This window comes from Oryx dammah, unplaced genomic scaffold (assembly GCF_014754425.2).
Source record: "Oryx dammah isolate SB20612 unplaced genomic scaffold, SCBI_Odam_1.1 HiC_scaffold_26, whole genome shotgun sequence".
In the NCBI taxonomy this organism is placed as follows: domain Eukaryota; kingdom Metazoa; phylum Chordata; class Mammalia; order Artiodactyla; family Bovidae; genus Oryx; species Oryx dammah.
Genome location: NW_024070210.1, coordinates 57,145,808 through 57,160,592, shown reverse-complemented (window position 1 = coordinate 57,160,592; position 14,785 = coordinate 57,145,808). Strand labels below are relative to the sequence as shown.

At 42.8% G+C, this 14,785-nt stretch overlaps 1 protein-coding gene across 3 annotated transcripts in view; it reads right to left on the bottom strand.

The window, feature by feature from the left end:
• ZNF609 (zinc finger protein 609) overlaps positions 1–14,785 on the bottom strand; it is a 197,633-nt gene that overhangs the window by 7,251 nt on the left and 175,597 nt on the right. For all 3 annotated transcript variants that reach the window (XM_040226713.1, XM_040226714.1, XM_040226715.1), the window contains exons 4-6: positions 5,227–5,314; positions 2,101–4,441; positions 845–1,211 (exon numbers count right to left, since the gene is read on the bottom strand). In XM_040226713.1, the coding sequence (XP_040082647.1) occupies positions 845–1,211; positions 2,101–4,441; positions 5,227–5,314 (2,796 nt within the window). The remainder of the gene's footprint in view (positions 1–844; positions 1,212–2,100; positions 4,442–5,226; positions 5,315–14,785) is intronic.

Sequence of the window (14,785 nt, the reverse complement as noted above, 5' to 3'; positions counted from 1 at the left end):
GCTTTTCTACAGTGAGGTGGGAGCTCCAGAAAGTGAAAGAAGGGCTCTTCAGGCAACAGAGATCAGTGAGTAAAGGAAGGCTTTTCTTCTGACTAGTTCAAAAACACTTAAACTGCTACTATGTGTTGCCCTCCCCTCCTCTTATACTCCATGGCAGTGTAAGAGCTTATTTTTCCCAAACCGAACCTTTCCCTCACTGGACCTCCCCTCCCTGACTGCCTGATGACTTTATGCTAACCATGGTCTTGCAAATGAATACATGCATTCTCCTGATGTGAATTTTGCTTTGTTCCACATGTCTCTCCTGCTGCAATTAAGTTGTGAGCTCCTTGAGGGGACTGGAGTAGTCTCCTCTACTTCTTTTATTTTCCCCTCAGTGTCTAGCACACTGCAAAATATAGAGTATGTGGTTTTCTTTTGGCCATACCCCAAGGCATCTTAGTTCCCTGACCAAGATCGAACCCTCACCCCCTGCAGTGGAAGCGGAGTCTTAACAGCTGGACCGCCAGTGGTTAAGTCCTTAAAGTATGTGCTTGGAAAATCCCAGCTGAGGGAAGATGCCTCTGGTAGACGGGGTTTCGCCTTCAGTTATCCACAAAAACTGACTGCAGAGTCAACCCTCCACCTGGTGCAAGGGAGGAAGCAGTGGTCCTACAGACTGTAAGCAGGGGTCACTCAAGGAGCTCAGGGTTAGAGTGTCCACAATACCACATTCATATCAGAGTTACCATCTACCTGAGCCTCAGTAGCCTTAGCAAGAAAGCTGAGCAAGAAAACCGGGTTTGAAACCCGCTTTGTTTCCCTTCGCAGTGACCGGAGCCGCAGCTGGGCTGCGGTGCCGTACCTGGGTAGCTCTGCATCATCACGGCGGGCACGCCACGGTAGCTGGGGTGGCTGGGGTCATAGGACTGGCTGTAGGAGTAGCCGTGCATGTAGGGGATGTAGGGCTGGTGCTGGGTGAGAGGGGAGGACACAGGCACGTGGGCGCTGGGCCGGGGCTCCTTGCCCCCAAGGCGGGACTCTTCTGACGTGGGCAGCTTGCAGTCACTACTTGTGCTTTCCTTCCCATCCTCCTTGGGAACAGAGTCCTTACTCCGGCTCCTTTCCTCCTTCAGTTTGCGGTCCCGCTCCTCTTTCCACCGCTCATCCTCTGGCTTGATGTCCGAGTACTTGGCAGGATAGACATACGTCCACATCCGGGGCTCTGCTTCCTGCAACAATCACAGTAGGACGTGAGTGTTGTACAGATAAGACAGAAAGAGATTTCAAGCCCAAGGTCCCAGGAGAAACACCAGAGCAGAGCAGACAATACCAGACACCTGGGGCACTGCGGGATTTTGGCCTCTACTGACCTTCATTCAAAATCAACTATGGTCCCTCCTGCTTAAATGCCTGTCCCCTCCCCCCAACAAAAGGATATAAAATGTGGGGAAAGAGAGGGAAAAATCCACTGGTGGGTCTTCTCTATGAGAAAACAAGCATTTGAGGGAAGTGACTGGAAGAAGCTGTTCCTGCTCCAAGGATACTTAGGTGGCTTCCCTTCTTCAGAGCAAGTCAGGGGGCAGAAAGCTGTAGGGGCCCCTCTGCTTGGGGAGGGCGGGCTAACTGTGGCACCAAAGGGGGCCTTCCTAAGCCTCATGAACAGAGAAACAAGTAAGACCAAGCTCTTAGTACTGACTCTGCCTACAAAATCTTTTTGAGAGTAATTCAGTCTGAGTAGTGTGCTTCCGCCTACTTTAAAAACTGGAGAGACCACCTTTCCTCATTCCGTGGGAACCACACAATGGACGAGACACGATTAGGCATCACTGGATACCTGGCTCCAGTTCTGGCTCTGCTGGTGAAGTCTTCAGTACCTCCAGACAAACCAAGCTAACTCACCTGGGCCTCTCTTGTTAAATGGGAAAAACCTCTTTCACTGGTGTAAAAAGTGTTTTTAAAAAAACATTAAAATGATTTAGGAAGGTAAAGAATCCCTAACATGATAGACTTCTCCTGCTATCTGTACTGTGTTGATTCCCTACATAAGGACGGCCCTGATTTATGAGGAAGAGAGAAAGACTATCCAAAAGTATTTCCATTTCCTTCCAGAACAGTTACCTGTCGGTACCAGAGTATTGGATCCACCTCTGCCTGTCGGCCACAGTCGGCACCTGTCTTGGTCTCAGAAGCCTCCTTGCCTAGGTGGCTGGCCTCACTCAGCTTTACTTTAAGTCCTTCTGAGGCCTGGCTGGGGAGTTTGGAAGAGTCATCTAACTTGGGAATAATGACTGACTTGGCAGGATCCGCCCCTGGCTCCTTCGCCTTGCCGGGTCCTGACTTCACTAGGTCCGTGAGGCTGGGGGCCTTAGTGAGAGTTGGTGGAATTGACGGCTTTTGCTTCCAGTCTTCCTTGAGGGCTGCCTCCCGCTCCTTCAGGCCCATCTCGGCCTTCTTGTCCAGTCCTCGCTGCTGCTGCTCCAAGCTCTGCCGTTTCTGCTGCTCTTCATACTGTTGTCGGTAAGCAGAGTTGGTGCTCAGGAGGTGGGTGTGGTAGCTCTGGTCGCTGTAGCCGTAGGGGGGCACATAGGCATACTGGTTGTAGTACAGGGACTGCATGTACATGTTGGGACGCTGCTGGATGACGGAGGGCTGCTGGCTGGAACTGCTCAGCTCCGGCTTCTTTTCCTCACAGACATCGTTCTTCACTTTTCCCTCTATGCTCTCAGGTTCCTCATCCTTTTTCGTCTTCAGAGCCTGGCTCTCCACTCCTGCCTGGCTGCTGGGGTTCAGAGCCCCTGGGCTGGACTGTGCGTAGCTTGGAGAGTAGTAACTTTCAAAGCCTTGGTAATATGGTGAGTCTTTGCTTTGTGGCTGAGGGGGGAAAAGAGTTTTCTTGGCCCCTTCCTTGACCAGCTGTTCAGGGTCCTTGGATTTGACGCTGTCCACTTTGCCCTCTCCATCCTCCCCAGCATCAGAAATGTCAGAGTATGCAGGGCTGTTGGTTTTGACTGAGCTGGCTTCAGCTCCATTCTGGGTCACTACGTGTAACGGGGTCATGGGCTGGGTAGGGGTAGTGCTATCTAGGCGGCTACTGCCTCCAATTGAAGGGCTGGGAGCATTGTCTGTGAAGCTGTAGATCTTGTCAGCTTCTGCCTTGATGCTGGCCAGTCGGCTCTGGTGGGGGTCTGAGGAGCCATTCAGGAGGCCCTCCACCTTCATCCCATCTCCCGATGATTCCCGGAATGGGCTTTTGCCTTCTTCTGCTCGACTTATCTTCCCAGGGGTCAGAGGACTTTCAAGTTCCTTTGAAGATTCCTTCTTTTTTTTCTCTTTCTTTTTCTTGTCCTTGGCTGGAGTCAAGGCAGGGTTGACTGCGAAAGGTTCTCCCATCACAGTGGGCTTGGGCTGAATGGGCTTCAGTTGGGGGCTGTTGGGCATGGCCTGGACCACAGTGGTGGTCAAGCCTGAGGAGGAGCCTGGGCTTGCTGCCGTGAAGGTGGCTGTCTGGAAGGTATAAATTTGCTGTGGGGGAATGGCAGGGGCGATGGGCCGGGCTGACTTTAAACTTTTGGAAGGAATCTTTTCAGGTTTCAAACTACAGGGCTTTTTACATTTTTCCTTTTCCATACACTTCCTTTCCAAAGAATCAAAAGCATCATTGCTTGTTTCATCCATTACTGAGGGTCCATCATCAGAGCCATCATTGGATAAGGCCCCGAGATCTGTGTCCCCTTCCCCACTCAACTTTTTCTTACAGAGGCCTTTTGTGCTGAATTTGCTTGAAGGAGAAGGGCTATGGGGCTCCACGAGCCGAACTTTGGGGGTAGCTGAGCGGGCAGGGGATAGGGAACCCTTCTGTGAGACAGATGCGCCATTGCAGCTCCCGAGATCTGCATGGAGGGTGGGCTCCTCTCCGTACTCACTGTCTCCGTCTGCTTCTGGCTTGCTGTCGTCATCTGTATGGGCATGAGCTTGGTGGTACTTAAGTCCATTGATGTGCTTGTACTTTTTGTTGCAGTTTGGGTGGGGACAATCAATCAGGACTGGGGAAGGACAATTTCTGTCTAGAACAGTGGGTTCCACCTTGGTCCCAGGGAGGGGGCCAGTGGCTGAGCCCATGGAATTCGTACGGACACGTTTGCTCCCTTTGGAGTCCTCTGAGCTAGAATTCAGCTCCATGTCTGAAAGGGGTTTGTTTTTCCGCTTATTAGCTGAGGAAGGGCTGGCCTTGACATCCTCGGAGGTGCTACTGGCAGGTGGGCGATGTTCTGAAGAATTCTGGCTGCCCCGACGGCCTTTGCTATTGGCTCCCGCTCGGGTTTTGCTGCTGCTGCTGGTCCCTTTGCTGTCGGAGGCTGTGGCTGTCTCATTGACGGGCGTGTTACTGTTGGGACGCATGCGTTTGCCTCTACCCCGACCATTGCGCATCTCCAAGTCACTGGTGGGAGAGTCACAGAACCTTGGCAAATGACAAACACAACAAGATATTAAGAAAAGAAGCTACCTTCAAACCAGGTTAGCTGCAGCCTCCAGAAGAACTGTCCAAATGGTAACTATCATTTTCAATGAATATCATTTGTTAAAGAAGCTTCTGAAAACATACTAACTGCATTACTGGTGAGCTTCTAGGATGTTACCTGCATGCCGCTGCTGCTGCTGCTAAGTCGCTTCAGTCGTGTCCGACTCTGTGCGACCCCATTGATGGCAAGCTATACATTATTCCCTGAGATTTGGGTTCCCCCAACCCTGATGAAGTGGAAATTAATGATAGGAACTAGCCGTAAGATGAAATTCACTGAAATATCAGTCTTATGGCCAACTGCAACTTGAAAGGTCTTTGTGAAATCCAGATTGTCTAAAGGAGCTTATGAAACTGAAAATGTTCTTGAGTTTTAACTTCTGAGAGATAGCTACTATCAAAAAACATCATCAATGAATGCTTGTTCCCCCACAGTCAGATTCTGACCTTGGTCTTGAGGTGACTTTAGGCAGAAGCCAGAATTCAGTCATTCTAGACAAAGGCTTAAACAGGATCTCCTCACCATTACTACCCAAACCAACACCTAACTGATTTATTCTTGAATGCCAGATGAATATGATGGCTTCTTTTGTTTTTATACCATACTGTCCTTTAAAAGCTGAGTGTCCTTTAAAACCTTTCCAACTCTAACAAGATAAAGGTATGAGGGATCACTGATAAGGGTGGTTCAGACTAACACAGACAAAAAGCTGTGGCGTGCTTACCTCGGGGGTGCCCAATCATGCCGTGTGCAGTCAAGAAGTGTACCTACATAAGTCTTGTTTCTCCAAGTTACATTCACCACTAACATCCCTGAAAGACAAGAAGACTCAGATATACACAAAAGAAACGCTGCTGGCCACTGAGAAGAGTATTTTCCATCTGAGTAGCATTCTAGCTCTTGTAGGAGGGTTTAGAGGGTGCTCTGTGTCCCAGCAGCCTAACAGCCTTAGGCTGGAATAGTTCCACGGGAACTGCCTACACTACCAGGGGCCCTTAGGATGGGGAACATTTGCAAAGATTCTATGGTCCAGTTAAGGTACATTTTCCTAACTTTTAAAAAACTATGCAGCATTTCAAATACACTAAAAAATATAAAGGTTAACTTAAAAAGCTCATGTGCCCATGTAGCAGCTCAATGGATTTATAAGATTTTCTACTATACTTGTAATAAATTTCTTTTTTAAAGAACAAAATATCATAGCTGAAAAGCATTGTTTACTATATTTTCAAACCTGCCAATGACAGGTTGTATAACTTACCTCTCTCACTTAACATTACAAGTTTGAGATATATCAGTGTTGACATGAAGAGCTTAACATTACCATTTGTTTTAATGGTGCTCAAGTATGTCACTGAATGACTTGACCACAATTTATACATCTTATTGATGGAAATTTAGATGTTTCTTGCACATTTTCACTCTAAATGACATCATAATGAACATTCCTGACTCGTTCATTTTATTTTAAAATGGTTTTGAATAAATAATACAGTCACATTCCAAAATTTAAAAGGTAGCAAAAAAAAAAAAAAAGCAAACAAACCCCAAGATAAAATGAAGTGTTCTCCCTGTCACTATTCTTCAGCTTTTCAGGTCCCCTACTCAGAAACATCCATGGATATCCATGTATTCCTCCAGAGGTAGTTTACATATTTATAAGCAAATATGTTTATATATTCTTCCTCAAATGGTAGCAGTGTACACCAATATTATACACATTTCCCATGTAACCATATATTTTGGATCATTCTATATGATCATGCATAGAACTACTTCATTCTTTTCAATGGCTGTATATGTATGATTTCAAAATGTACCATCACTGATTTGACCACTTCCCTGTTGATGAACATTTGGGTTGCTTCACTCTTCTGCTACTACAAATAACACTGAATAACTAATCTTGTACACATGCTTTATGTTATATATTATACAATATGTCTGTAAGGTAAATTCCCATAAGTAAAACTGCTACTCACAGAGTATTTGTATTTGTATTTTTCATAAATACTTCCAATTTGTCCTCAAAGAGGATGTACTAATTTATAAACCCATTAGTGCATGAGAACACTTGTTATTCTTTCCCTTTGGCAATACAGTGTTCTCAGACTTTTTGGTTTTGCCAATCTGATAGGAGACAAATAGTGTTGTACGTACTTTTAATGTCATGTTTCTTATTATCAGTTTGTATATCATTTCATTACAAGATACCTGCATGAAACATCTGTATTTCCTTTTTAGTGAACTGTTTGTCCATATCCTTTGCTCATTTTTCTACTGAATTATAGTCTTTTCTTATTTGTGACTGTTTACTGTGGAAAATTCTTAAAGAGATGGGAATACCAGACCACTTTACCTGCCTCCTGAGAAACCTGTATGCAGGTCAAGAAGCAACAGTTAGAACTGGACATGGAACAATGGACTGGTTCAAAATTGGGAAAGGTGTATGTCAAGGCTGTATATTAGCACCCTGCTTATTTAATTTATATGCAGAGTACATCATGCAAAATGCCAGGCTTGATGAAGCACAAGCTGGAATCAAGATTGCTGGGAGAAATATCAATAACCTCAGATACGCAGATGACATCACCCTTATGGCAGAAAGCAAAGAGGAACCATAGAGTCTCCTGATGAAAGTGAAACAGTGAAAAAGCTGGCTTAAAACTCAACGTTCAAAAAACCAAGATCATGGCATCCGGTCCCATCACTTCATGGCAAATAGATGGGGAAACACTGGAAACAGTGAGAGACTTTATTTTCTTGGGTTCCAAAATCACTGCAGATGGTAACTGCAGCCATGAAATTAAAAGACGCTTGCTCCTTGAAAGAAAAGCTATGACAAACCTAGACAGTGTATTAAAAAGCAGAGACATCACTTTACCAACAAAGGTCTGTCTAGTCAAAGCAATGGTTTTTCTAGTAGTCATGTATGGATGTGAGAGCTGGACCATAAAGAAAGCTGAGTGCCAAAGAATTAATGCTTTTGAACTGTAGTGTTAGAGAGGACTTTTGAGAGTCCCTTGTAGAGCAAGGAGATCCAACCAGTCAGTCCTAAAGGAGATCAGTCCTGAATATTCACTGGAAGGACTGATGATGAAGCTCCAATAGTTTGGCTACCTGATGAGGAGAACTGACTCTTTAGAAGACTCTGATGCTGGGAAAAATTAAAGGCAGGACGAGAAGGGGATGACAGAGGATAAGATGGTTGGATGGCATCACTGACTTGATGGACCTGAGTTTGAGCAAGCTCTGGGAGTTGGCAGTGGACAGGGAAGCCTGGCGTGCTGCAGTCCATGGGGTCGCAAAAACAAATGTTTGTTATTTGTTAATGGTGGTTATTGCTATGCAGAAATTCCTTACTTTTAGGTTGTTCGATTTATCAGTCTTTTATGGTTTCAGAATTTTTGTCATATTTCAAAAGGCTTTCCCCAGTCCATGACTTCATTAACAGTTTTTTTTTTCTTATGGCTTCTCCTAGTATTTTCATGGTTTGAATTTTCATATTTGACTCTCTCATCCATCTGGAATTTAACGTGGTATAAAATGTCTGACATGGACCTTTTTTTGTTTGGTTTGCTTTTTTTTTTCCCCTTGGTCACACTGCATGGCTTAACGATTTAAGTTTCTCAACCAGGGATTGAACGTGGGCCCTTGTCAGCGAGAGTAGAGTACTAACCACTGGATCTCCAGGGAATTCCCTGACATGGACTTTTTATTTGTTTGTTTTGCCTTAATTCTAAATTATTTTTGGTTAGTTTTATATTTAATGAAGTAAAATATATTAAGCTTTTCCTTTATGGTTTGTGCTTTTTATGTCTTACCACAAGGTCATGAACATTCTACCATGAAATATTTTAAAGGTATCTTTAACAAGCTAAGAATGGTTTTTACATTTTTAGTGGTAGAAAAAAATGATAAAGAGAATAATACTTTATGTCATCTGAAATAATATGAAATTCAGATATTGCTCAGAAATAAAAGTTTTATTGGAACATAGCCACATTTATTCATTTACCCACTGTCTGTGCCTGATTTCACGCCTCAAGGCAGACAGAGCTGAGTGTGTGTCATAGAGATGATATGGCCCTCAAAGCCTAAAATATTTACTATTTGGCCCTTTTTATAGAAAACATTCGCCAACACCTGTTTTAAATCTTTTTTTCTTTTCTAATATAAGCATTGAAGGTATAAATTACCCTCACGGCCCACTTTAGTTGCATTTCACAAGTTAAATATGTTTTTATTATCATTCAGGTCAAAACATTTTCTAGTTTCCCTGAATTTTTTTTTTTTTTTTATTCTGGGTTTATTTAGAAGAGTGTTGTCAAATTTTCAAATACCTGGGAATTTTCCAACTATCTTTTTGTTTCTGATTTCTAATATAATTCTACTGTAGCTAGAGAACATACTATATATGATTTCAATCCTCTTAAATTTATTGAGAATCAATTTAGGTATAAAACATGGCCTATCTTGAAGAATATCCCATGTGCACTTGAAAAGAATATTTCAAAATGTATGTTCTGCAGTTGTTGGGTAGCCTATATAGATCAAGTTGACTGGTAATGTTTTTCAAATCTTGTACATCCTTATTAATTTTCTGTCTTATTAGTTATACTTGTTGCTTGTTCTTGCTTACTGGAACTCCTATTTGGACCTTCTAGACTAATCCTCTTATCTTTCCAATCTGTTTCCCATTTCTTTGTCTTTTGATGCTAAGGGATTTCCTTCATCTTCTAGGAAATTTTCACTTTTACTGTTGTATTTTAAATTTCTTCCATTTCTTTCATTTTTTTCCCCCCTAGGACTCATTCTGATCTCTCATATTCTTTTCTCTTTGTTTTTGAGTCTTGCAACTTATAATTTTTTTCTTTGACTACAACATACAGGATAGAATTTATCCAATGTATTGAGTTTTTTAAAAATTTAAATGACTGTAAGTAACAGTCATTCCTTATCAAGGGTACTTTTTTAATGCTCCTGTTCTCTTTGGAATCAGATTTTGGAATGCTCTATCATAAAGCCAGATCAGACAAGGGAGCTGAAAAAAAAAAAAGATTATCCTAATAGGAAGTCTCAATCTAATGAAATCAGGGCAGGAAAGAAGTTTGGTTTAGTCAATTGGATTTTTTTTTTTTTTTACCTTTTTCTTTTTCTTCTCTCATATATTTATTTTTTCAACTGAAGTATAATTTACAATGTTGTGTTAATTCCAAGTGTATAGCAAAGTGATTCAGCTGTGTGTGTGGTGTGTGTGTGTGTGTGTGTGTCTGTGTCTGTGTGTGTGTGTGTGTACACACAGACAGACCTCCTAAGAAAACAATTGGGCTAAGTTCTCTCTGGCTGTTAGCAAAGTGAATTCATATGGATGTCTCCTCCCAGTGATAACCTGATCCAATTGCCAGATAACCAATTTGAATAAGAGCAGAATCCATTTATTTCTAGACAAGGTAAGACTTCGAAGTAGGTGCCTCATTAACAAGGGCAGATGAGCACAGCTGTATACAGAGAGCAGGTATACAATAATAAGAAGCATGTTATTCCTCCTCTTGAAACAGCTGGCCAGGAACACAGGTTTATAAATCTGTCTCTTTCCTCTGGTATAATCTGCAAACCTTAACAATAATGAATGAGCTGAAAAGATGACAGGTCAGACAGAGTGCTGGAAGTGGATGAGGGGAAGAGAAAAAATTCTAATACGGAAAAACAAAATGGAAGCTTGTTTAAATGTTAGAGCAAACAGTTTTCTGAAATACAACTCTCTTCCTACAAGGTTCTGGCTTGAGACAGCTGGGCGAATAAGAGGACAGGAAGGAAAAAGCAGAAAATAACACTTAACAGACGTAGTTTCGCTATTAGGGGCTAACTACAGGGCAGCAAGGAGGCTGAAAAGAAAAAGAAAAATTGGTTTTCATTTGAGAAAGTTCCCTATTTTGAATAAGTGTTCACAAAATAAGGAAAGGCTTGGCATATTTAAAGATAATAATAATGCTAAAAGTAGAAGTAAAAGTAGTGCTTTGTGTTTCTCCAGGTGGTTATCTGCGTATTTACCATGGGCCTCACAGACACCATCTCAATAAACCATCAGTAAGTTTCAGAGTGTTGAGTATTCTCCCTTCTTAAAGGTGACCAACACGGGAACACGGTAATGGGGAAATGACTTAGGTTTGAGGCAGCAGTGAGGTTCCCCCAAGTCACAGGAGTGACAGTGTTAAAGACAACTTGATGCCAAAGCAGCACTATTTTGTTTCAGAGGATAGGTCAAAACAGTCGTGCAGTCAAGACTGATACTAGCGCAATAGTTGGAACAGTAAATTTTACCTCCAGAGCCCTCACTGTCACCATTTCCACTAAGTATACTCTTTCTCTCAGGGATCTAGTAGCCTCATGCACAGTTGTTGTTCAGTCACCAAGTCGTGTCCGACTCTTTGTGACCTCATGGACTGCAGCATGCCAGGCCTTCCTGTCACTCACCATCTCCTGGAGTTTGCCCAAGTTCATGTCCATTGAATAGCTGATGTCATCCAACCATCTCAGTTGACCACTCTCCTTTTTCATTAAACTTCTATTTTTTGACTGTGCTGGGTCTTCACTGCTGCTCAGGCTTTTTCTAGTTGCACAGAGCTGGGTCTACTTTTCGTTGTCGTGCGCAGGTTCCTTATTACAGTGGCTTCTCTTGTTGGAGAGCACAGGCTCTAGGGCTCGCAGTCTCAATAGTTGTGGCGCACGGGCTTAGTTGCTCCTTGGCACCTTCCAGGGATCTTCCAATACCAGGGATCGAACCTGTGTCTCCTGCATTAGCAGGCAGATTCTTTACCACTGAGCCACCAGGGAAGTCTTTCACCATCTCCTTCTTGAAACATTTTCTTCATTTGGTCCTCAGGACAAGGACACCACTCTGGCCTGATTTTCGTCTTGCTGTTCTGCTTTTCTTCAGTACCTTTTGCTGTTATTTCTTCACATCTAATGACTCAAACTTCTGTTTCCAGCACCAACATTTTCCCTCCACCCTCAGCACCATCTTCTCTCTCTCCCTTGGCTTCCTGGGGCCAGATTCTGCCTCCGCGCCTCCCTTCTAAACTGCCTGTGCCTCCTCCATGCCCTCGGTTCCCTCATACAGATTTTCTCCTGGAACTTACCCCATCTCTGAAACTCTCCCAGTTCCCTGTTCTTCTCAAATTGTTAGAACCTGGCCCTTTAAAATTAAGCCTTCTGAGGAGGATTCAGAGGTTAAACCTCTAATTTCTTATATTCCCTTATACTGAACTGTAAGCCACTGTCAAAGATTTTCCCAAAGTAATGGAAGATCCTCACAGATTTGCTGAGGAATTTAATATAATCACTCAAATTTACCAAACAGGTTTCCCTGGCTTAAATTAGCTAGTTCATATACATGTTGGTGAAAGCTAGGCCCAGCACTGGAGGAAAACTTCTAATTGGGAAAATCCTGAAATGTCTCTAGAATTATAACTGGGAGACCAGCCCACTAACTTACTATATGATCAGGTTTGAGCTATTGCTAAGCAACTTCACTGAGCAATTCCTAGGGCTTTTTCAAAGGCTGTTTGTTGAAACAAAATTTAGGTTTACACAGAAAAATCTGGTGAATCTGTTCATAAATATTAAGTCAAATTCAAATTAAAGAAAAATTCTGGTCTTCCTTCACATGTTGATGCCAGCTGAGAAATTTTCAACTCTGTGTTTATTAATGAGCTGAACTGGGAGCTTTCTGTTCTAATAAAAAGGACCACAATAGAATGGGAAACTGTGTCCACTTGAGATTTAATCTGACAAACTAGCTCTCTTGCAAGCTAAATGAATGACTAAATGGGAGACCACCAAAATTCTTAATCTTCAAATCCAGCAAATGAAGGCTCCTAAACAAACCCAAATCCCCCATTTCTGCTACTATTGCAAAGAGTCAGGACACTGGAAAAGAAATTGTTACAAATGTAAGTACTTTAGGCACCTTTAGCTCTCTAACTAGGGCCTCCCAGACGGCCAGTGGTAATGAACCCACCTGCCAATGCAGGAGACGCAAGAGGCGTGGGTTTGATCCCTGGGTCAGAAAGACCCGCGGGAGGAGGGCGTGGCAACCCCCTTCAGGATCCTTGCCTGGGAAATCCCTGGGACAGAGGAGCCTGGCGGGCTACAGCTCATGAGGTCACAAATGGAGCTGGAAACGGCTGCACTCATGCACGCCTCCTGGTGGCCCAGGGGCTAAGACTCCTTGCTCCCAATGCAGAGGGCCCAGGTTCGATCCCTGTTCAGGGAACCCGATTCCCTGTGTCGCAACTAAACCCTGCATGCGACACTGAGGATCAGAGATCTCTGTGCTGCAACTAAGACCTGACAGCCAAATAAATAAACACACGTATTTTTTTAAAATAAGATTAAATTTGCAAAACTGGTGGAGGCCTCCAAATACCTTGACTAAAACTGTTGTTGTTAGTCCTTCCAAATTTCAGATCTACCCCTTTTAGAAGTCATAAACTCTCACCCTTTGAGATAGTAATAAGATGTCCGATGCACTTGGCTCCAGCTTCTTTTGACCCACAAGTAATAAAAGGAGAGATACTCCAATATTGCAGAGGCCTAACTGCTTCTATTAAAAACAACCACGCTTTGGTAGAGCAGTCTTTTTCGCAGTGCACCCTGGGGAAGGTGAAGACCTTAAGCATTATGCCCTGTAACCTGGAGATTTCATCTACTGGGAAAGAACTCTCTTATACCTCATTGCAAAGGCCCCTACCAGGCACCACCAACTCCTGTACCACCTGACTCCAAGGAACAGACTCTTGACACAAGCAAAGAAAGCAGCACACCCGGAGGACCTCACAGTATCTGGTTATCTGAAAATGAAGATTTCCCGGAAATGAAGCAACAACATCCACTGAGCCAGCTTAAGTTTACTGCCAAACCTCTGATTATTTGACGTAACACTTCAGATGATCTGAAATGTTTAAGATCTTGATAACATATGGACTTTAGATAAGAAGTGATTGAGAATTCTCCCTTCTACCCTCCCTTGTCACTGGCGGGAGACCTTACACTCAGGAAAGGTCCTTCTTGGCATTGAGAGACAAAAACCTACTCAAACTAGCTAAACTGACTTTTGGTCAGTGATACTTTCAGAGAAAGATCTTGATTAAAAGGGAGGGGGGATGTGTAAAAAATTAATAAGCAAAAACCTAAGTAGAGCTGCGAGACTTGAAGGTGCTCTTATGCCCTGTGATAACAGCAGAGCCCAACAGGAAGAAGAATGTATCCTCTTCTTTCTTGGCAAGGACTCAATCAGGGTTTCTTTGTTTTCTTTAGCTCCCCAACTTCCATTTCCCATCTATAAAAGTGTTTTCCTTCCCTTGCCTTATGGGGGCTTACATGTGGCTCATCACAACTGCAGACCCCAAACTGCATTTCTCTGTCTGTCCTGAATGAACACTTCTTTGCTGGAGCAATATTTGGCAGTTTTATTTATGTCAATAAAAGAAAAACAAGTAGTACCATTGTTATACATAGTGGGAGTCTTACTAGTGTTTGAATACAGTAAATGGTTTATTTTGTGAGTTGAATAAGCATCTACTGTACTCAGCTGAGTTAGTAACCAACTGTATGATTCTGGGCAAGCTACTTTATCTTCCTTTGTTGGACTAGACCTCTAAAATTCTTAACTTAAAAGTATAAACACTTAAAAGTATAAATGACTAATAAAATATTATTTCCTATAGACTTTTACCAATGATGAAAGACTTAAGCTAAAGAAAATACAAGGCAAGAAATATAAGGTATGTAATTTCAGATATTATTTACCTGTTAGAAAAAAAAATTTTAGCTGAGTGGAAGTATATATTGGTAAAGCTATTTTTTTCCTACCGAACTCATGTATTTCTAAGCAGATCTTATAAAGCTAAACATAATCTATCCTATGACCCAAGCTCTGACACTGAAAATAGTGATAGACTTTATTTTCTTGGGCTCCAAAATCACTGCAGCTGGTGACTGCAACCATGAAATTAAAAGATGCCTGCTCCTTGGAAGAAAACCTATGACAAACCTAGACAGTGTATTAAAAGCAGAGATATCACTTTGCCGACAAAGGTCCGTATAGTCAAAGCTATGGTTTTTCTAGTAGTCGTGTACGGATGCGGGAGTTGGACCATAAAGAAGGCTGAGCTCCAAAGAATTGATGCTTTTGAACTATGGTGTTAGAGAAGACTCTTGAGAGTCCCTTGGACAGCAAAGAGATCAAACCAGTCAGTCCTAAAGGAAATCAGTCCTGA